We start from the raw sequence: 22,968 nt of genomic DNA on the forward strand, positions 1-22,968 counted from the left end.
GATTGAAGTGTTTTTATCGTGTGGCGCCCGAGGTTGAGGAGACGGCCGCGAACATGACTTTGCGGGCGACTTGTGAGAGGTTGACACCGCAGGTGTGGTACAACCAAAGGATCACGTCCGCGGGTCACTTCTGGGCATAGAGAGGCGAGAGGGTCCAGAAGCCGGACATTGTCGGTAAGAATGCTAAGGCCGAGTACGAGATGACGGTGGAGGACTACATGTCGGTGAGTAAAATGTCAATGAGATTCTACATTGCTACTAAGTTGCAATTGCATTAGATTGAGTTGAGTATTGCATTTTCAGGTTATCCCCGATTGGGCCGAGCCACATGCCGAGGCATGGGAGGAGATGGTTAGGACGAGGTGGCTCAAGATGGACGAGGACTTTGCAGCCGTGGCGAGGCGGAACGCGGAGAACCGAGGCGACGGTGGCACACACTGTGGGGGAAACCTCAGCTACGAGCGCTACAAGGGGAAGACGGTATGTATACATTTTATTTTCCGTCAGGTTCAAAGTTGGTACTCACAACATTTCCTTTCGCGATGCAGAGGGCCGAGTTAGGACCCGACGAGGAGATTTCTGACCTCGAGATATACAACAAGATGCGGCTTAAGAAGCCCGATCTCTCGCAGCCTCAGCCCTCGCTCCCTGAGTACTTCGGCACCTACGCCGAGGACGCCGAGAACTACTGCGCGATGGTGAGGCATCGTCACCCGGAGGTGGATGACCCCATGAGCGTGGAGGTCGACGAGGAGTCGTTGGTCCTGTCGTCCGGAGGGTTGCCGCATGGCCGTCTCGCCATGATGAACAAGGCCGTGAAGCATAAGCTCACCACGACCTTCACGCGTCTCAAGGCGGGCCTCACCAAGGACAACCCCCCTCTCCCGCCTCGTCGCCGGGCTCGGCAACCCGCATACGACGTAAGTTTCTCTCATTTCCATCCTCTTTCCGACTTTCGTTCATACATTGCTAAGTGCTAACGAGACATGAATTTGTGAAATTGTAGCCTGACTTCGAGGCGGCCTACGTGGCCGCTCATCAAGAATATCAGGTGGCCTTCAACCGGCAGCAGCAGCAGTTCACGGAGTACATGGCATATATACATGTAAGTTCCAACCTTTGTTTTCGCAAATGATGACAAGTCCCACTTTCCCCTAGTTTGATGCTTCATTTCTGCAAAGACTGACATGTAAACTATCTTGCAGGCGTCGATGCTGGCCAATCAAACTGGACAGACAGTGGATTTAGGGCTGATGCCTCCCTTTCCGGGGCCGGCGCCAAACTATCCATCGAAGGAAAATTTCGATGCGGAGTACTATGGGAGAACAGCGGTAAGTTCTTCGCCAAACCGAATACTACGGCTTTCCTTTGCCTCGCAAATTGCTAACATCTCGGGAACATGTGTGTAGGGAACGGGATGTTCCGGAAACCAGGGTGGTGGGAGGGAGATCACACCGGTTCATCATGGTGGTCCTTCTCCCGGTGCTACTCCCGGTACTTCTCCCGGTACTTCTCCCGGTCCTTCTCCCGGTGGTTCTTCCGCAGCTTCTACTGGAAGGAATCGGCCCGGGCCGGTGTTTAGCGGCGACGAGCTCCTCTAGTTGTCCCATGTATCTTATGCACACTATGGCACTATGTATGCATCCTATTGTTGGAGATATGCCCAAGAGGCAATAATAAAAGTAGTTATTATATATATCTTTATGTTTATGATAAATGTTTATATATCATGCTATAATTGTATTAACCGAAACATTAGTACATGTGTGATATGTAGACAAACAAGAAGTCCCTAGTATGCCTCTTAAACTGGCTTGTTGATTAATGGATGATTAGTTTCATAATCATGAACATTGGATGTTATTAATAACAAGGTTATATCATTATATGAATGATGTAATGGACACACCCAATTAAGCGTAGCATAAGATCTCGTCATTAAGTTATTTGCTATAAGCTTTCGATACATAGTTACCTAGTCCTTATGACCATGAGATCATGTAAATCACTTATACCGGAAAGGTACTTTGATTACACCAAACACCACTGCGTAAATGGGTGGCTATAAAGGTGGGATTAAGTATCCGGAAAGTATGAGTTGAGGCATATGGATCAACAGTGGGATTTGTCCATCCCGATGACGGATAGATATACTCTGGGCCCTCTCGGTGGAATGTCGTCTAATGTCTTGCAAGCATATGAATGAGTTCATAAGAGAACACATACCACGGTACAAGTAAAGAGTACTTGTCAGGAGACGAGGTTGAACAAGGTATAGAGTGATACCGAAGATCAAACCTCGGACAAGTAAAATACCGCGTGACAAAGGGAATTGGTATTATATGTGAATGGTTCATTCGATCACTGAAGTCATCGTTGAATATGTGGGAGCCATTATGGATCTCCAGATCCCGCTATTGGTTATTGGTCGGAGTGAGTACTCAACCATGTCCGCATAGTTCACGAACCGTAGGGTGACACACTTAAAGTTGGATGTTGAAATGGTAGAACTTGAATATGGAATGGAGTTCAAATATTTGTTCGGAGTCCCGGATGAGATCCCGGACATCACGAGGAGTTCCGGAATGGTCCGGAAAATAAGATTCATATATAGGATGTCATTTTATGTGAATTAAAATGTCGCGGAAGGTTCTATGGAAGGTTCTAGAAGGTTCTAGAAAAGTCCGGAAGAAACCACCAAGGAAGGTGGAGTCCACATGGGACTCCACCTCCATGGCCGGCCAACCCTAGTGGGGGAGGAGTCCCAAGTGGACTCCCCCTTAGGGGGCCGGCCACCCCCCATATGGGAGGTGGAAACCCCACCTCTAGTGGGAGTCCTAACTTGGGTAGTTTTCCCCACCATATGGAAGGTTTTTGGTTCGGGTCTTATTCGAAGACTTGGAGACCAACACTTGGGGTTCCACCTATATAATGAGGGGCCAAGGGGAGGGGGCCGGCCACCCAAGAACCACCAAGGTGGCCGCACCCCTTAGTGGCCGGCGCCCCCTCTCCCCAAACCCTAGCGGCCTCTCTCCTCCACCACGTCCCGTACGCTTAGCGAAGCTCCGCCGGACTTCTCCACCATCACCGACACCATGCCATCGTGCTGTCGGATTCAAGAGGAGCTACTACTTCCGCTGCCCGCTGGAACGGGGAGGTGGACGTCGTCTTCATCAACAACCGAACGTGTGACCGAGTACGGAGGTGCTGCCCGTTCGTGGCGCCGGAACCGATCGTGATCAAGATCTTCTACGCGCTTTTGCAAGCGACAAGTGAACGTCTACCGCAGCAACAAGAGCCTCATCTTGTAGGCTTTGGAATCTCTTCAAGGGTGAGACTCGATACCCCCTCGTTGCTACCGTCTTCTAGATTGCATCTTGGCTTGGATTGCGTGTTCGCGGTAGGAAAATTTTTGTTTTCTATGCAACGTTATCCTACAGTGGTATCAGAGCCGTGTCTATGCATAGATGGTTGCACGAGTAGAACACAATGGTTTGTGGGCGTTGATGCTTTTGTTATCTTTAGTTGAGTACTTTGCATCTTTGTGGCATAGTGGGATGAAGCGGCTCGGGCTAACTTTACATGACCGCGTTCATGAGATTTGCTCCACGCTCGACATGCAACTTGTATTGCATAAGTGGCTTTGCGGGTGTCTGTCTCTCCTACTATAGTGAAGATTCAATTTACTCTTCTATTGACAACACTAGTATCACCGTTGTGGTTCATGTTCGTAGGTAGATTGGATCTTACTCGAAAACCCTAAACCACGTAAAATATGCAAACCAAATTAGAGAACGTCTAACTTGTTTTTGCAGGGTTTGGTGATGTGATATGGCCATAATGTGATGATGACTATGTATGAGATGATCATTATTGTATTGTGACAACCGGCAGGAGCCTTATGGTTGTCTTTAAATTTCATGTTGAGTAGTATTTCAAAGTAGTTGTAATAGTTGCTACATGGAGGACAATCATGAAGACGGCGCCATTGACCTTGGTGCTTCGCCGACGATGATGGAAATCATGCCCGTTGATGATGGAGATCATGTCCGTGCTTTGGAGATGAAGATCAAAAGGCACAAAGACAAAAGAGCCATATCATATCACATATGAACTTCATGTGATGTTAATCCTTTTATGCATCTTATTTTGCTTAGATCGCGACGGTAGCATTATAAGATGATCCCTCTCACTAAAATCTCAAGATAATAAAGTGTTCATCCTTAGTAGCACCGTTGCCAAGACTTGTCGTTTGAAGCATCTCGTGATGATCGGGTGTGATAGAATCAACAAGTGCATACAACGGGTGCAAGCCAGTTTTGCACATGCGGATACTAAGGTGGCCTTGACGAGCCTAGCATGTACAGACATGGTCTCGGAACACGTGATACCGAAAGGTAGAGCATGAATCATATGATTGATATGATGAACACTTTGAGTGTTCGCCATTGAAGCTACATCTTGTCTCGTGATGATCGGACTTGGTGTGGTGGATTTGGTTCGTGTGATCACTAAGACAATGCGAGGGATATTGTTTTGAGTGGGAGTTCACCTAGTTTTTAATTATATTGAATTAAAATTTGAACTCAATTTGTCATAAACATTAGTCTAAACTATTGCAAATATGTTGTAGATATGGCGTCCTCAATCAATTTTAACCAGTTCCTAGAGAAAGAAAAGCTTAAGAGCAACGGTAGCAACTTCACCGACTGGTTCCGTCATGTGAGGATTTTCCTCAATGGCGGAAATCTGCAATATGTGCTTGATGCACCGCTAGGTGACCCTCCCGTAAACCGAAACCGATGAAGTAAAAGCTGTTTACGCAACTCGGAAAACTCGGTACTCTCAAGTTCGGTGTGCCATCTTATGCGGTCGGAAGCCGATCTTCAAAAACGTTTTGAGCACCACGATCCACATGAGTTAATCAATGAGTTGAAGACTATATTTGAGACTCATGCGGCCGTGGAATGCTATGAAGCATCGAAACACTTCTTCAGCTGCATGATGGAAGAAGGCAGCTCCGTTAGTGAGCACATGCTCGCCATGACCGGGCATGCGAAGAAACTTAGTGACTTGGGAATAGTGATTCCTAATAGACTGGGGATTAATCGTGTCCTTCAATCACTGCCACCTAGTTACAAGAACTTTGTGATGAACTACAATATGCAGAACATGAACAAAGAGTTACCTGAACTCTTCTCCATGCTGAAATCTGCTGAGGTTGAGATCAAGAAAGAGCACCAAGTGTTGATGGTCAACAAGACCACCAGCTTCAAGAAACAGGGCAAGTCTAAAGGCAAGAACAAGAAGAGTGGCAAGAAAGCTGCCACGCCTCCTGTGAAACCTAAGACTGGCCCTAAGCCTGATGCTGAGTGCTATTACTGCAAGGAGAAGGGACACTGGAAGCGTAATTGCTCCAAGTATTTGGCGGATCTGAAGAGCGGCCTTGTCAAGAAGAAGAAAGAAGGTATATCTGATATACATGTTATAGATGTTTATCTTACTGGTTCTCGTACTAGTACCTGGGTATTTGATACTGGTTCGGTTGCTCATATTTGTAACTCGAAATAGGAACTAAAGAATAAACGAAAACTACTAAAAGATGAAGTGACCATGCGCGTTGGAAATGGATCCAAAGTCGATGTGATCGCTGTCGGCACACTTCCTCTACATCTACCTTCGGGATTAGTTTTAAGCCTCAATAATTGTTATTATGTACCCGCGTTGAGCATGAACATTATATCTGGATCTTGTTTAATGCAAGACGGTTATTCATTCAAGTCTGAGAATAATGGTTGTTCTATTTTTATGAATAATATCTTTTATGGTCGAGCACCTGAAAAGAATGGCTTATTTCTGTTAGATCTCGATAGTAGTGATACACATATACATAACATTGATGCTAAGCGAATTAAATTGAATGATAATTCTACTTTTATGTGGCACTGTCGTCTTGGTCATATTGGAGTGAAACGCATGAAGAAACTCCATACCGATGGATTACTTGAATCACTTGACTTTGAGTCACTTGATAGATGCGAAGCATGTCTAATGGGAAAAATGACTAAGACTCCATTCTCTGGTATTATGGAGCGAGCTACTGACTTATTGGAAATCATACATACCGATGTGTGCGGACCAATGAGTGTAGCATCGCGCGGTGGTTATCGTTATGTTCTAACCTTCACAGATGATCTGAGTAGATATGGGTATATCTATTTCATGAAACATAAATCCGAGACTTTTGAGAAGTTTAAGGAATTCCAAAGTGAAGTAGAAAATCAACGTAACAAGAAGATTAAATTTCTACGATCTGATCGCGGAGGTGAATATCTGAGTTATGAGTTTGGCATGCATTTAAAGAAATGCGGAATACTTTCACAATTGACACCGCCGGGAACACCACAACGAAACGGTGTGTCCGAACGTCGTAATCGAACTCTCTTAGATATGGTTCGTTCTATGATGTCTCTTACTGATTTGCCGTTATCATTTTGGAGTTATGCATTAGAGACAGCCGCATTCACTTTAAATAGAGCACCATCAAAATCCGTTGAAACGACGCCGTATGAATTATGGTTTAATAAGAAACCTAAGCTGTCGTTCCTAAAAGTTTGGGGTTGCGAAGCCTATGTAACAAAGTTACAACCGGACAAGCTAGAACCCAAAGCGGAGAAATGCGTCTTCATAGGATACCCTAAGGAAACTATAGGGTACACTTTCTATCACAGATCCGAAGGCAAGATCTTTGTTGCTAAGAACGGAACCTTTCTTGAGAAAGAATTTCTCACTAAAGAAGTGACTGGAAGAAAAGTAGAACTCGATGAGATTGAAGAATCTCTGCTCATTGATCAGAATAGCGCAGTACCGGAAGATGTTCCTGTGCCGCCTACACCGGCAACAGAGGAAGCTAATGATAATGATCATGAAACTTCAAACGAGATAGCTACTGAACCTCGCAGATCGACAAGGGAACGTGCCACTCCAGACTGGTATGATCCTTGTCTAAATGTCATGATTGTGGACAACAATGATGAAGACCCTGATACGTCTCCGACGTATCGATAAATTCTTGTGTTCCATGCAGAATTATTGATGATATCCACATGTTTTATGCACACTTTATGTCATATTCGTGCATTTTCTGGAACTAACCTATTAACAAGATGCCGAAGTGCCAGTTGCTGTTTTCTGCTGTTTTTGGTTTCAGAAATCCTAGTAACGAAATATTCTCGGAATTGGACGAAATCAACGCCCAGGGTCCTATTTAGCCACGAAGCTTCCAGAAGACCGAAGAGGAGACGAAGTGGGGCCACGAGGCGCCCAAACCCTAGGGCGGCGTGGCCTGGCCCTTGGTCACGCCGACCTGTGGTGTGGGGCCCTCGTGTGGCCCCCTGACCTGCCCTTCCGCCTACTTAAAGCCTCCGTCGCGAAACCCCCAGTACCGAGAGCCACGATACGGAAAACCTTACTGAGACGCCGCCGCCGCCAATCCCATCTCGGGGGATTCAGGAGATCGCCTCCGGCACCCTGCCGGAGAGGGGAATCATCTCCCGGAGGACTCTACGCCGCCATGGTCGCCTCCGGAGTGATGTGTGAGTAGTCTACCCCTGGACTATGGGTCCATAGCAGTAGCTAGATGGTTGTCTTCTCCCCATTGTGCTTAATTGTCGGATCTTGTGAGCTGCCTAACATGATCAAGATCATCTATCTGTAATTCTATATGTTGCGTTTGTTGGGATCCGATGAATAGAGAATACTTGTTATGTTGATTATCAAAGTTATGTCTATGTGTTGTTTATGATCTTGCATGCTCTCCGTTATTAGTAGATGCTCTGGCCAAGTTGATGCTAGTAACTCCAAGAGGGAGTATTTATGCTCGATAGTGGGTTCATGTCTCCGTGAATCTGGAGGAGTGACAAGAACCTCTAAGGTTATGGATGTGCTGTTGCCACTAGGGATAAAACATTGGTGCTATGTTCGAGGATGTAGTCACTGATTACATTACGCGCAATACTTAATGCAATTGTCTGTTGTTAGCAACTTAATACTGGAGGGGGTTCGGATGATAACTTTGAAGGTGGACTTTTAGGCATAGATGCATCTTTGGATAGCGGTCTATGTACTTTGTCGTAATGCCCAATTAAATCTCACAATACTCATCATAATATGTATGTGCATGGTCATGCCCTCTTTATTTGTCAATTGCCCAACTGTAATTTGTTCACCCAACATGCTGTTTATCTTATGGGAGAGACACCTCTAGTGAACTGTGGACCCCGGTCCAATTCTCTATACTGAAATACAATCTCTGCAATCTTGTTTCTTGTTTTCTGCAAACAATCATCTTCCACACAATACGGTTAATCCTTTGTTACAGCAAGCCGGTGAGATTGACAACCTCGCTGTTTCATTGGGGCAAAGTACTTTGGTTGTGTTGTGCAGGTTCCACGTTGGCGCCGGAATCTCTGGTGTTGCGCCGCACTACATCCCGCCGCCATCAACCTTCAACGTGCTTCTTGACTCCTACTGGTTCGATTAAACCTTGGTTTCTTACTGAGGGAAACTTGCCGCTGTGCGCATCACACCTTCCTCTTGGGGTTCCCAACGGACGTGTCAACTACACGCATCAAGCAAATTTCTGGCGCCGTTGCCGGGGACCTGAAGAAAAGTTACACCACAAAGATTTCTATCTCCCACGCCAACTTCACGCCAGAAGCAAATTTCTGGCGCCGTTGTCGGGGAGATCAAGACACGCTGCAAGGGGAGTCTCCACTTCCCAATCTCTTTACTTTGTTTTTGTCTTGCTTAGTTTTATTTACTACTTTGTTTGCTGCACTAAATCAAAATACAAAAAAATTAGCTGCTAGTTTTACTTTATTTGCTATCTTGTTTACTATATCAAAAACACAAAAAAAAATTAGTTACTCGCATTTACTTTATCTAGTTTGCTTTATTTACTACTGCTAAAATGGCCACCCCTGAAAATACTAAGTTGTGTGACTTCACAACCACAAATAATAATGATTTCTTATGCACACCTATTGCTCCACCTGCTACTACAGCAGAATTCTTTGAAATTAAACCTGCTTTACTGAATCTTGTTATGCGAGAGCAATTTTCTGGTGTTAGTTCTGATGATGCTGCTGCCCATCTTAATAATTTTGTTGAACTATGTGAAATGCAAAAATATAAAGATGTAGATGGTGACATTATAAAATTAAAATTGTTCCCTTTCTCATTAAGAGGAAGAGCTAAAGATTGGTTGCTATCTCTGCCTAAGAATAGTATTGATTCCTGGACTAAATGCAAGGATGCTTTTATTGGTAGATATTATCCCCCTGCTAAAATTATATCTTTGAGGAGTAGCATAATGAATTTTAAACAATTAGATACTGAACATGTTGCACAAGCATGGGAAAGAATGAAATCTCTGGTTAAAAATTGCCCAACCCATGGACTGACTACTTGGATGATCATCCAAACCTTCTATGCAGGACTAAATTTTTCTTCACGGAATTTATTGGATTCAGCTGCTGGAGGTACCTTTATGTCCATCACTCTTGGTGAAGCAACAAAGCTTCTTGATAATATGATGATCAATTACTCTGAATGGCACACGGAAAGAGCTCCACAAGGTAAGAAGGTAAATTCTGTCGAAGAAACCTCTTCCTTGAGTGATAAGATTGATGCTATTATGTCTATGCTTGTGAATGATAGGACTAATGTTGATCCTAATAATGTTCCGTTAGCTTCATTGGTTGCCCAAGAAGAACATGTTGATGTAAACTTCATTAAAAATAATAATTTCAACAACAATGCTTACCGGAACAATTCTAGTAACAACTATAGGCCATATCCTTATAGTAATGACAACGGCTATGGTAATTCTTATGGGAACTCTTACAACAATAATAGGAATTCACCCCCTGGACTTGAAGCCATGCTTAAAGAATTTATTAGTACACAAACTGCTTTTAATAAATCTGTTGAAGAAAAGCTTGGGAAAATTGATATACTTGCTTCTAAAGTCGATAGTCTTGCTGCTGATGTTGATCTTTTGAAATCGAAAGTTATGCCTAATAGGGATATTGAAAATAAAATTGTTACTACAGCAAATGCTATCCAAGTTAGAATTAATGAGAATATAAGATTGATGGCTGAATTGCGTGCTAGGTGGGATAGAGAAGAAAATGAAAAACTAGCTAAAGAGAAGAATGTAGCTAAAGTTTGGACTATTACCACCACAAGTAATGTTGATTCTTCACATGTTGCTGCACCTCCTACTATTACTAATAAAAGAATTGGTGTTAGCAATGTTTCCACATCTAATGCAAAGCGCGAGAAACAGCCTGAAACTGCCTGTGATAAAGCTGCTGAAATTTTTTCCAACATTGGGGATGATGATCCCATTGCTTTAGATTATAATGGTTTGAATTTTGATGATTGCCACATCTCTGAAGTTATAAAGTTCTTGCAAAAACTTGCTAAAAGTCCTAATGCTAGTGCTATAAATTTGGCTTTCACGCAACATATTACAAATGCTCTCATAAAAGCTAGAGAAGAGAAACTAGAGCGCGAAGCCTCTATTCCTAGAAAGCTAGAGGATGGTTGGGAGCCCATCATTAAGATGAAGGTTAAAGATTTTGATTGTAATGCTTTATGTGATCTTGGTGCAAGTATTTCTGTTATGCCTAAGAAAATTTATAATATGCTTGACTTGCCACCGCTGAAAAATTGTTATTTGGATGTTAATCTTGCTGATCATTCTATAAAGAAACCTTTGGGGAAAGTTGATAATGTTCGCATTACCGTTAACAATAACCTTGTCCCCGTTGATTTTGTTGTCTTGGATATTGAATGCAATGCATCTTGTCCCATTATATTGGGAAGACCTTTTCTTCGAACTGTTGGTGCTATCATTGATATGAAGGAAGGTAATATAAAATATCAATTTCCTCTCAAGAAAGGTATGGAACACTTCCCTAGAAAGAGAATGAAGTTACCTTTTGATTCTATTATTAGAACAAATTATGATGTTGACACTTCGTCTCTTGATAATACTTGATACACACTTTCTGCGCCTAGCTAAAAGGCGTTAAAGAAAAGCGCTTATGGGAGACAACCCATGGTTTTTACTACAGTACTTTGTTTTTATTTTGTGTCTTGGAAGTTGTTTACTACTGTAGCAACATCTCCTTATCTTAGTTTAGTGTTTTATTGTGCCAAGTAAAGTCGTTGATAGAAAAGTTCATACTAGATTTGGATTACTGCGCAGAAACAGATTTCTTTGCTGTCACGAATCTGGGCTGTTTTCTCTGTAGGTAACTGAGAAAATTATGCCAATTTACGTGAGTGATCCTCAGATATGTACGCAACTTTCATTCAATTTGAGAATTTTCATTTGAGCAAGTCTGGTGCCTCGATAAAATTCGTCAATACGAACTGTTCTGTTTTGACAGATTCTGCCTTTTATTTCGCATTGCCTCTTTTGCTATGTTGGATGAATTTCTTTGATCCATTAATGTCCAGTAGCTTTATGCAATGTCCAGAAGTGTTAAGAATAATTGTGTCACCTCTGAACATGTATATTTTGATTGTGCACTAACCCTCTAATGAGTTGTTCTAAGTTTGGTGTGGAGGAAGTTTTCAAGGATCAAGAGAGGAGATGATACAACATGATCAAGGAGAGTGAAAGCTCTAAGCTTGGGGATGCCCCGGTGGTTCACCCCTGCATATTCTAAGAAGACTCAAGCGTCTAAGCTTGGGGATGCCCAAGGCATCCCCTTCTTCATCGACAACATTATCAGGTTCCTCCCCTGAAACTATATTTTTATTCCGTCACATCTTATGTGCTTTTCTTGGAGCGTCGGTTTGTTTTTGTTTTTGTTTTGTTTGAATAAAATGGATCCTAGCATTCACTTTGTGGGAGAGAGACACGCTCCGCTGTAGCATATGGACAAGTATGTCCTTAGGCTCTACTCATAGTATTCATGGCGAAGTTTCTGCTTCGTTAAATTGTTATATGGTTGGAATTGGAAAATGATACATGTAGTAATTTGCTAAAATGTCTTGGATAATGTGATACTTGGCAATTGTTGTGCTCATGTTTAAGCTCTTGCATCATATACTTTGCACCCATTAATGAAGAAATACATAGAGCATGCTAAAATTTGATTTGCATATTTGGTCTCTCTAAGGTCTAGATAATTTCTAGTATTGAGTTTGAACAACAAGGAAGACGGTGTAGAGTCTTATAATGTTTACAATATGTCTTTTATGTGAGTTTTGCTGCGCCGTTCATCCTTGTGTTTGTTTCAAATAACCTTGCTAGCCTAAACCTTGTATCGAGAGGGATTACTTCTCATGCATCCAAAATCCTTGAGCCAACCACTATGCCATTTGTGTCCACCATACCTACCTACTACATGGTATTTCTCCGCCATTCCAAAGTAAATTGCTTGAGTGCTACCTTTAAAATTCCATCATTCACCTTTGCAATATATAGCTCATGGAACAAATAGCTTAAAAACTATTGTGGTATTGAATATGTACTTATGCACTTTATCTCTTATTAAGTTGCTCGTTGTGCGATAACCATGTTCACTAGGGACGCCATCAACTACTCTTTGTTGAATTTCATGTGAGTTGCTATGCATGTTCGTCTTGTCTGAAGTAAGGGAGATCTACCACCTTATGGTTAAGCATGCATATTGTTAGAGAAAAATATTGGGCCGCTAACTAAAGCCATGATCCATGGTGGAAGTTTCAGTTTTGGACATATATCCTCAATCTCATATGAGAAAATTATTAATTGTTGTTACATGCTTATGCATAAAAGAGGAGTCCATTATCTGTTGTCTATGTTGTCCCGGTATGGATGTCTAAGTTGAGAATAATCAATAGCGAGAAATCCAATGCGAGCTTTCTCCTTAGACCTTTGTACAAAGTGCATAGAGGTACCCCTTTGTGACACTTGGTTAAAACATGTGCATTGCGATGATCCGGTAGTCCAAGCTAATTAGGACAAGGTGCGGGCACTATTAGTATACTATGCATGAGGCTTGCAACTTGTAAGATATAATTTACATGATACATATGCTTTATTACTACCGTTGACAAAATTGTTTCATGTTTTCAAAATCAAAGCTCTAGCACAAATATAGCAATCGATGCGTTTCCTCTATGGAGGACCATTCTTTTACTTTCATTGTTGAGTCAGTTCACCTATTTCTCTCCACCTCAAGAAGCAAACACTTGTGTGAACTGTGCATTGATTCCTACATACTTGCATATTGCACTTATTATATTACTCTATGTTGACATTATCCATGAGATATACATGTTACAAGTTGAAAGCAACCGCTGAAACTTAATCTTCCTTTGTGTTGCTTCAATGCTTTTACTTTGAATTATTGCTTTATGAGTTAACTCTTATGCAAGACTTATTGATGCTTGTGTTGAAGTACTATTCATGAAAAGTCTTTGCTTTATGATTCACTTGTTTGCTCATGTCATATACATTGTTTTGATCGCTGCATTCACTACATATGCTTTACAAATAGTATGATCAAGGTTATGATGGCATGTCACTCCAGAAATTATCTTTGTTATCGTTTTACCTGCTCGGGACGAGCAGAACTAAGCTTGGGGATGCTGATACGTCTCCGACGTATCGATAATTTCTTGTGTTCCATGCCACATTATTGATGATATCCACATGTTTTATGCACACTTTATGTCATATTCGTGCATTTTCTGGAACTAACCTATTAACAATATGCCGAAGTGCCAGTTGCTGTTTTCTGCTGTTTTTGGTTTCAGAAATCCTAGTAACGAAATATTCTCGGAATTGGACGAAATCAACGCCCAGGGTCCTATTTGCCACGAAGCTTCCAGAAGACCGAAGAGGAGACGAAGTGGGGCCACGCGGCGCCCACACCCTTGGGCGGCGCGGCCTGGCCCTTGGCCGCGCCGACCTGTGGTGTGGGGCCCTCGTGGGGCCCCCTGCCCTGCCCTTCCGCCTCCGGAAAGCCTCCGGCGCGACACCCCGCACCGAGAGCCACGATACGGAAAACCCATCGAGACGCCGCCGCCGCCAATCCCATCTCGGGGGATTCAGGAGATCGCCTCCGGCACCCTACCGGAGAGGGGAATCATCTCCCGGAGGACTCTACGCCGCCATGGTCGCCTCCGGAGTGATGTGTGAGTAGTCTACCCCTGGACTATGGGTCCATAGCAGTAGCTAGATGGTTGTCTTCTCCCCATTGTGCTTAATTGTCGGATCTTGTGAGCTGCCTAAGATGATCAAGATCATCTATCTGTAATTCTATATGTTGCGTTTGTTGGGATCCGATGAATAGAGAATACTTGTTATGTTGATTATCAAAGTTATGTCTATGTGTTGTTTATGATCTTGCATGCTCTCCGTTATTAGTAGATGCTCTGGCCAAGTTGATGCTAGTAACTCCAAGAGGGAGTATTTATGCTCGATAGTGGGTTCATGTCTCCGTGAATCTGGAGGAGTGACAAGAACCTCTAAGGTTATGGATGTGCTATTGCCACTAGGGATAAAACATTGGTGCTATGTTCGAGGATGTAGTCACTGATTACATTACGCGCAATACTTAATGCAATTGTCTGTTGTTAGCAACTTAATACTGGAGGGGGTTCGGATGATAACCTGAAGGTGGACTTTTTAGGCATAGATGCATGCTGGATAGCGGTCTATGTACTTTGTCGTAATGCCCAATTAAATCTCACAATACTCATCATAATATGTATGTGCATGGTCATGCCCTATTTATTTGTCAATTGCCCAACTGTAATTTGTTCACCCAACATGCTGTTTATCTTATGGGAGAGACACCTCTAGTGAACTGTGGACCCCGGTCCAATTCTCTATACTGAAATACAATCTCATCGCAATACTGTTTTATCGTTTTCTGCAAACAATCATCTTCCACACAATACGGTTAATCCTTTGTTACAGCAAGCCGGTGAGATTGACAACCTCATTGTTTCGTTGGGGCAAAGTACTTTGGTTGTGTTGTGCAGGTTCCACGTTGGCGCCGGAATCTCTGGTGTTGCGCCGCACTACATCCCGCCGCCATCAACCTTCAACGTGCTTCTTGACTCCTACTGGTTCGATTAAACCTTGGTTTCTTACTGAGGGAAACTTGTCGCTGTGCGCATCACACCTTCCTCTTGGGGTTCCCAACGGACGTGTCAACTACACGCATCAAGCAAATTTCTGGCGCCGTTGCCGGGGACCTGAAGAAAAGTTACACCACAAAGATTTCTATCTCCCACGCCAACTTCACGCCAGAAGCAGACCCTGCGACATATGAAGAAGCGATGATGAGCCCAGATTCCAACAAATGGCAAGAAGCCATGAAATCCGAAATGGGATCCATGTATGATAACAAAGTATGGACTTTGGTAGACTTACCTGATAGCCGCAAGGCTGTCGAGAATAAATGGATCTTCAAGAGAAAAACAGATGCTGATGGTAATATTACTGTCTATAAAGCTCAACTTGTCGCAAAGGGTTTCCGACAAATTCAAGGAGTTGACTACGATGAGACTTTCTCACCTGTAGCGAAGCTAAAATCTGTAAGGATTTTGTTAGCAATAGCTGCATTTTTCGATTATGAGATTTGGCAGATGGATGTCAAAACGGCGTTCCTTAATGGAGACATTGAGGAAGAGTTGTATATGGTACAACCCAAAGGTTTTGTCGATCCTAAAAATGCTGACAAAGTATGCAAACTTCAGCGTTCAATTTATGGACTGAAGCAAGCATCAAGAAGTTGGAACCGACGCTTTGATAAGGTGATCAAAGACTTCGGGTTTGTACAGTGTCATGGAGAGGCCTGTATTTACAAGAAAGTGAGTGGGAGCTCTGTAGCATTCCTAATATTATATGTAGATGACATATTATTGATTGGGAATGATATAGAACTATTAAGCAGTGTAAAAGGTTATTTGAATAACAGTTTTTCAATGAAAGACCTTGGTGAAGCATCGTATATATTAGGCATCAAGATTTATAGAGATAGATCAAGACGCTTAATAGGGCTATCACAGAGTACATACCTGGACAAGATTCTAAAGAAGTTTAGAATGGACGAAAGTAAGAAAGGGTTTTTACCTATGTTACCAGGCAAGATCTTGAGTAAGACTCAAGGTCCGGCTACGGCAGAAGAAAGAGAAAGGATGAGTCAGATCTCCTATGCCTCGGCAGTAGGCTCTATCATGTATGCCATGCTATGTACAAGACCGGATATAGCACATGCTGTTAGTTTGACTAGCAGATATCAAAGTGATCCAGGAATGGAATACTGGACAGCGGTCAAGAATATCCTGAAGTACTTGAAAAGAACTAAGAATATGTTTCTTTGTTATGGAGGTGACCAAGAGCTCGTTGTAACAAGTTACACCGATGCAAGTTGGAACACTGATCCTGATGACTCTAAGTCACGATGCGGGTACGTGTTTATATTGAATGGTGCCTGCGATAAGTCGGGCAAGCTCGAAGCAGTGCACGGTGGCGAAATCCTCAACAGAATCGGAGTACATAGCGGCTTCAGAGGCTTCATCAGAAGCGGTATGGATGAAGAGGTTCATTGTAGAGCTCGGTGTGGTTCCTAGTGCATTGGACCCACTAGTCATCTATTGTGACAACATGGGTGCCATCGCCAATGCACAAGAACCAAGGTCACACAAGAGGCTGAAGCATATCAAGCTGCGTTATCATTCGATTCGCGAGTACATCGAAGATGGAGAAGTAAAGATTTGTAAAGTACACACTGATCTGAATGTAGCAGATCCGTTGACTAAAGCTCTCCCTAGGGCAAAGCATGACCAACACCAGAATGCCATGGGTGTTAGGTACCTTACAATGTAATCTAGATTATTGACTCTAGTGCAAGTGGGAGACTGTTGGAGATATGCCCAAGAGGCAATAATAAAAGTAGTTATTATATATATCTTTATGTTTATGATAAATGTTTATATATCATGCTATAATTGTATTAACCGAAACATTAGTACATGTGTGATATGTAGACAAACAAGAAGTCCCTAGTATGCCTCTTAAACTGGCTTGTTGATTAATGGATGATTAGTTTCATAATCATGAACATTGGATGTTATTAATAACAAGGTTATATCATTATATGAATGATGTAATGGACACACCCAATTAAGCGTAGCATAAGATCTCGTCATTAAGTTATTTGCTATAAGCTTTCGATACATAGTTACCTAGTCCTTATGACCATGAGATCATGTAAATCACTTATACCGGAAAGGTACTTTGATTACACCAAACACCACTGCGTAAATGGGTGGCTATAAAGGTGGGATTAAGTATCCGGAAAGTATGAGTTGAGGCATATGGATCAACAGTGGGATTTGTCCATCCCGATGACGGATAGATATACTCTGGGCCCTCTCGGTGGAATGTCGTCTAATGTCTTGCAAGCATATGAATGAGTTCATAAGAGACCACATACCACGATACGAGTAAAGAGTACTTGTCAGGAGACGAGGTTGAACAAGGTATAGAGTGATACCGAAGATCAAACCTCGGACAAGTAAAATATCGCGTGACAAAGGGAATTGGTATTATATGTGAATGGTTCATTCGATCACTGAAGTCATCGTTGAATATGTGGGAGCCATTATGGATCTCCAGATCCCGCTATTGGTTATTGGTCGGAGTGAGTACTCAACCATGTCCGCATAGTTCACGAACCGTAGGGTAACACACTTAAAGTTGGATGTTGAAATGGTAGAACTTGAATATGGAATGGAGTTCGAATATTTGTTCGGAGTCCCGGATGAGATCCCGGACATCACGAGGAGTTCCGGAATGGTCCGGAGAATAAGATTCATATATAGGATGTCATTTTATGTGAATTAAAATGTCGCGGAAGGTTCTATGGAAGGTTCTAGAAAAGTCCGGAAGAAACCACCAAGGAAGGTGGAGTCCACATGGGACTCCACCTCCATGGCCGGCCAACCCTAGTGGGGGAGGAGTCCCAAGTGGACTCCCCCTTAGGGGGGCGGCCACCCCCCCATATGGGAGGTGGAAACCCCACCTCTAGTGGGAGTCCTAACTTGGGTAGTTTTCCCCACCATATGGAAGGTTTTTGGTTCGGGTCTTATTCGAAGACTTGGAGACCAACACTTGGGGTTCCACCTATATAATGAGGGGCCAAGGGGAGGGGGCCGGCCACCCAAGAACCACCAAGGTGGCCGCACCCCTTAGTGGACGGCGCCCCCTCTCCCCAAACCCTAGCGGCCTCTCTCCTCCACCACGTCCCGTACGCTTAGCGAAGCTCCGCCGGACTTCTCCACCATCACCGACACCACGCCGTCGTGTTGTCGGATTCAAGAGGAGCTACTACTTCCGCTGCCCGCTGGAACGGGGAGGTGGACGTCGTCTTCATCAACAACCGAACGTGTGACCGAGTACGGAGGTGCTGCCCGTTCGTGGCGCCGGAACCGATCGTGATCAAGATCTTCTACGCGCTTTTGCAAGCGGCAAGTGAACGTCTACCGCAGCAACAAGAGCCTCATCTTGTAGGCTTTGGAATCTCTTCAAGGGTGAGACTCGATACCCCCTCGTTGCTACCGTCTTCTAGATTGCATCTTGGCTTGGATTGCGTGTTCGCGGTAGGAAATTTTTTGTTTTCTATGCAACGTTATCCTACACCTATGGCACTATGACACTATATATGCAACCTATGGCACTATGAAACTATGTATGCACTTGATGTTATGTGTATTTGCACTTCATGCGATGTTTCTTTGAATTATATGTTCTTTTATATTCTGCCAAATCTGGAAAACGAACGAAACAACAAAAAACGAGAAAAAGGACCAAATGGTCCCTGATACGCCGACGGCTTTCCCCTCGGGGTAGCGCCGACATGGACCAAATGGTCGCCCGTACGCCGACGGGCTACCCCTCGGCGTAGCCTGCGTCAGGGCCTCCCAGGGCCTCCCAGGACGCGCCACGTGCCCCCGTACGCCGACGTGTTCCCCCTCGGCGTAGCCTGCGTCAGGGCCTCCCAGGACGCGCCACGTGCCCCCGTACGCCGACGGGCTCCCCCTCGGCGTAGCCTGCGCCACGGCCTCCCAGGCTCCGCCGCGTGGCACTGTACGCCGACGGGCTCCCCCTCGGCGTAGCTATGACGGCCGTCAACTTGACGTCTCCCGTTTGCGCGCTACGCCGAGGGCTTGTACGCCGACGGGTGGGCCTCACCCTCGGCTCTCTCCGTCTACGCCGACGGTCGCCGATACGCCGAGGGCCACGTGGCTTCTGCCGAGGCCAACCTTCCCCGAGGAGCTACGCCGAGGGTCCCCGTCGGCGTACTGTACGCCGAGGGCTAGGCGGTGGTACGCCGAGGGCCGGAGGCCGTCGGCATATGTAGAGATTCCTGTAGTGTTGCGTGATGCGCAGCGATCGATGATGCAGCTAGCTCAGTTCTCGCTGCATATATATGGGGGGTGGGAGCAAGCTTAGAACTCCCTCCAGCAGCACCAAATACTTGTTATAAATTTAGGTCAAATGTAGACTTAAATATGTGATATATATTTAGGGTCGGAGAATACTTGGATTGTGCATCCGCGGTGGTTAATTTCATATTGAGATCGGCAATTGTAAATTTATAGTACCGAGATCATGAGATCGGCAATTTCTTTTTGAAACTGGGATCGCTGCCTTGAGGAGGTCATAGCTTTAGGCAAAACGTAAGTTGAAGTATGTTTAGGTTCACTAAATCTGCAATAAATATTTAGAGCTAGAGGATGGAGTAGATTCACCGTAAAATATTTTTTCTACAACATGCCTGTTTTATGCTGTACTATATATTCACATTTTCTTCTTAAAATTTGGTTAAACTTAGTAAGCTTTGCGTTTTGACTAGCAAGCGCGTTATTCATCATAAGATTAAGCCTTCCGCATGTAGAGAAATCGTCGCCTCCACCGTACGTCTTCATCCATGCGCCACGATTTACCACCAAGGTAAATGTACAATGACAACATTCGTACGCATGCAGTAGCAGCATCGATCGATCAAACGATTCCATCTTGCGCAATTATGGTGTTTCTTGCTTCCGCGAAACGGGCGCGCGTAGTCCATCATGGCGCGTGTGAAAACTAGACGCTCCCCTCCGGCCGGGAACCACCGAACCGAAGCTCCTGTTGCGCACACAGTGCATGCCACGTACGTGGACCGGCTAGCGCTTGAGAAAGGAACGGTCGAGCTGACATGGGAACAGTAAGGGGCGCGGTGGGCGGCCGGCCGGCAATGGCTTGTGGTGGCGTAGAACAGAGCTGCAGTCACCACCGAGAGCGCGAGGGGCACCAGCAAGCAGAACAGAAGATGCGTCCGGTTTCTGCCCGTTCAATCTGATTAACACTTTAACAGTCAGCCGCATTTCTTCTCGGCCGAGGTTTTTTTTAAATAAGCCCTAATTAAGGGTGTGACTATTTTTCAGTTGACTGAGAACTAACTCCGTCAGATGATATCATTAAATCTCAGTTGCAACTCATGTTGCAACTTATAACTAGCATGAATGACGATGCAAACTAAATGGTATAGAAGTTGACTGAACACAGCTTATAACACCACGTACACCACAAGCACATGAAGATACAAAACAAGCCTAACTTAAAGCAAACGAATAACTCCTCGTTCGAAGCATGGCCGGAAGCGGACAACAACAACAGATCAATCAGACGACATGATATCAATACCAAATGATCAACCAGAGCACCACCCTCCTCCCTCGCCGAAGAGATCCCCTACCCTCGATCTCGCCCTGCTCGAAGGCCGCCGTACTGACGAGGACTCGTTCACCCTTCAACAAGAAGAAGGTGATGATCAAGAGACCGTCACAGAAGGTTGAATTACGTCCCTTCTCGCAGCGACGAGCACACCAATGCAACTTACAACTTGGACAAGGGCATCCGAGACCAAAAGGGAAAGCTTGGGGGCAATCAAAATCATGGAGATACAGGGGAGCCGAGCAGAGACGGCAAGCGCCACCAGCCCAAACCCATCGCCCAAAGATCCCTCCAAGCAAGGTGTCACTCACCGGCTACCACCGACCCCAGACGACGCCTCTGAGGAGGGCATGGCGGATGTAGGGGATGGGGGATAAAACCACAACAACGCTTGCCTCCAGGAAGGTAAACAACGCCCAAGGTGCTGCTACTGCTGTGATCAACGACCAAGGATTTCTCCATGTCCCGTTTTGCCACACCATCTTCGCCGACGCAAGGACACCGACATCCAAGACCCGCACGGAAGAGAGAGCCAAAGGCAAGAGGAGATATGACCTGCGAGATATGACGCGAGCCGACGGAGCCGCCCACGCACAACCCACACGCTTTGTTGCTCTACCGTCCGCGTGGCCAGAACACCAGGCATCATCACCCGCGAACGCCGCTAGCCGTGCGACCGTCGCCTCGTTGCCGAAACCCTCCGTGCAAAAGCACAAAGCGGTAGCGCCCCCACCAAGGAAAATCACCGTTAGATACCTCCCTCACCTAAGGGCGAGCCAGAGGCCAGCCATCGAGTTAGGAGTAGCCCATCAAGCATCCGTCTCGATCGTGGCGATCATGGCGTGCAGACCCTCCACCTAGAAACTGCATGTGGCCGAGAGCTCAGATTCCACCGCCCTCTTCGCCGGCGTCGCGGGCCTTGACCAGCGGCGTCTATGGGGCGATGAAGAAGGAGATGACGAAGGGGGGAGGGAGCGACGATCGAGCTAGGGTTTCGCCCCCTTGGTCGTCTAGAGTGGACGACACGAGGAGAACGAAACAGTTTTCCTAGGTCCTCTAGAAAGCACCTGGCCGCGTATGGAACCGAGACTAATATGACCACTGTTCCTAGTTCAAACGACTAGAACGCTGCACCGTTTTAGTTCTGGATCAGACGATACCTTTAGTCCTGATTTGAGGTACGGACCGAGATTAAAAGGGCTGCGGCAAGGCTGAGGCTGGTACGAGTTTCTTTAGTCCTGTCGGGCCGAGGTTTGTAGAGGAGTATGATGAAACTATGATCGAGATGGGTAGACCAGCCCCGACTGTACCATCAGCGGAGGCGAGTCCATCCGACCCCAATTAACGTCGGCTGACAGGCTACAAGTGAAAAGGCGACTGATGGACTGATGGGCGGTACATGCCGACGTGACTCTTTTAAATGTACCCTGCGGCCATCCGTCCGTACATGCAGAGCCTCGGTGCATGCGTGACGTGCGCACTTGGGTCCTCGGGGCCAGCGCACGGCAGAGCCGCCGCAGGGTGGTCAGCTCAGCTCGGCTAGCCGGGGCCGGGGCCGGGATAGCCGACGACTGCCTACAACCCCCACTTGCTTCCTGCCCAGCCACTCGGACTCGGGGTCCGCCCTGCGCCGCGCTGCCTCGCGCGCCGTGCCAAGCTTTACAATGTCGGCCGGCCGGCCAGCCGCGCGCCTCCTCTCCGGCGGGACCATTATCCATGTGGACGGGGGCTAGCTCATCCGACTTGGCGCTACTACCGGCGAAGCGAGTTTATGTGAACGCGCGCTGGCCCGAGAGCTTTCACTGCTGGTGGCGAGCTCTGGCGCAGTGGCCGGCAGCCCCACAGCTTTAACACAAGTGACGTACGGCGGTGACTGCCATGGATCGCATTATGCATGTGCTGCTGGAAGATTTCAGTTCCCAAAAGATAGATAATGGCGTGCGCTGTTCACCTGTGCATCTGCGTCTGCATGTGGGTGGGAACTGGGAAGAAGAATGCACTTTGCGCATTGGCAAAAATCTTAGTTTGGGCAGCAGATATGGATGGTTTAGTGGGCTCCTGCGACCAGTTCTACCGTACGGAATTCGAACAAGTGAACCATGCCCACAGTCCGCAGCGGATGGCACCTGCATCAGAGAATCCAATGCACGTTTCAGAAACGGAGC

The 22,968-nt window shown here is 45.4% G+C and overlaps 1 protein-coding gene across 1 annotated transcript; it reads left to right on the plus strand.

Moving 5' to 3' along the window:
* Positions 1–314: 314 nt before the first annotated feature.
* Positions 315–20,529, plus strand: LOC139839028 (uncharacterized). Its single transcript, XM_071829072.1, has 4 exons — positions 315–480; positions 549–854; positions 1,206–1,331; positions 20,515–20,529. The coding sequence occupies exons 1-4, from the start codon at positions 349–351 to the stop codon at positions 20,527–20,529; spliced, it is 579 nt and encodes a 192-aa protein (XP_071685173.1). The 5' UTR covers positions 315–348.
* The last annotated feature ends 2,439 nt before the right edge of the window (positions 20,530–22,968 follow it).

This window comes from Lolium perenne, chromosome 4, assembly GCF_019359855.2.
Source record: "Lolium perenne isolate Kyuss_39 chromosome 4, Kyuss_2.0, whole genome shotgun sequence".
NCBI lineage: Eukaryota > Viridiplantae > Streptophyta > Magnoliopsida > Poales > Poaceae > Lolium > Lolium perenne.

Coding starts and splice junctions, on each gene's coding strand:
- LOC139839028 (XM_071829072.1), top strand. CDS start 349: ATGGTTAGGACGAGGTGGCTCAAGATGGACGAGGACTTTGCAGCCGTG. Junction 481..548: donor AGCGCTACAAGGGGAAGACG/GTATGTATACAT, acceptor TTCGCGATGCAG/AGGGCCGAGTTAGGACCCGA. Junction 855..1,205: donor CGACCTTCACGCGTCTCAAG/GCGGGCCTCACC, acceptor ACTATCTTGCAG/GCGTCGATGCTGGCCAATCA.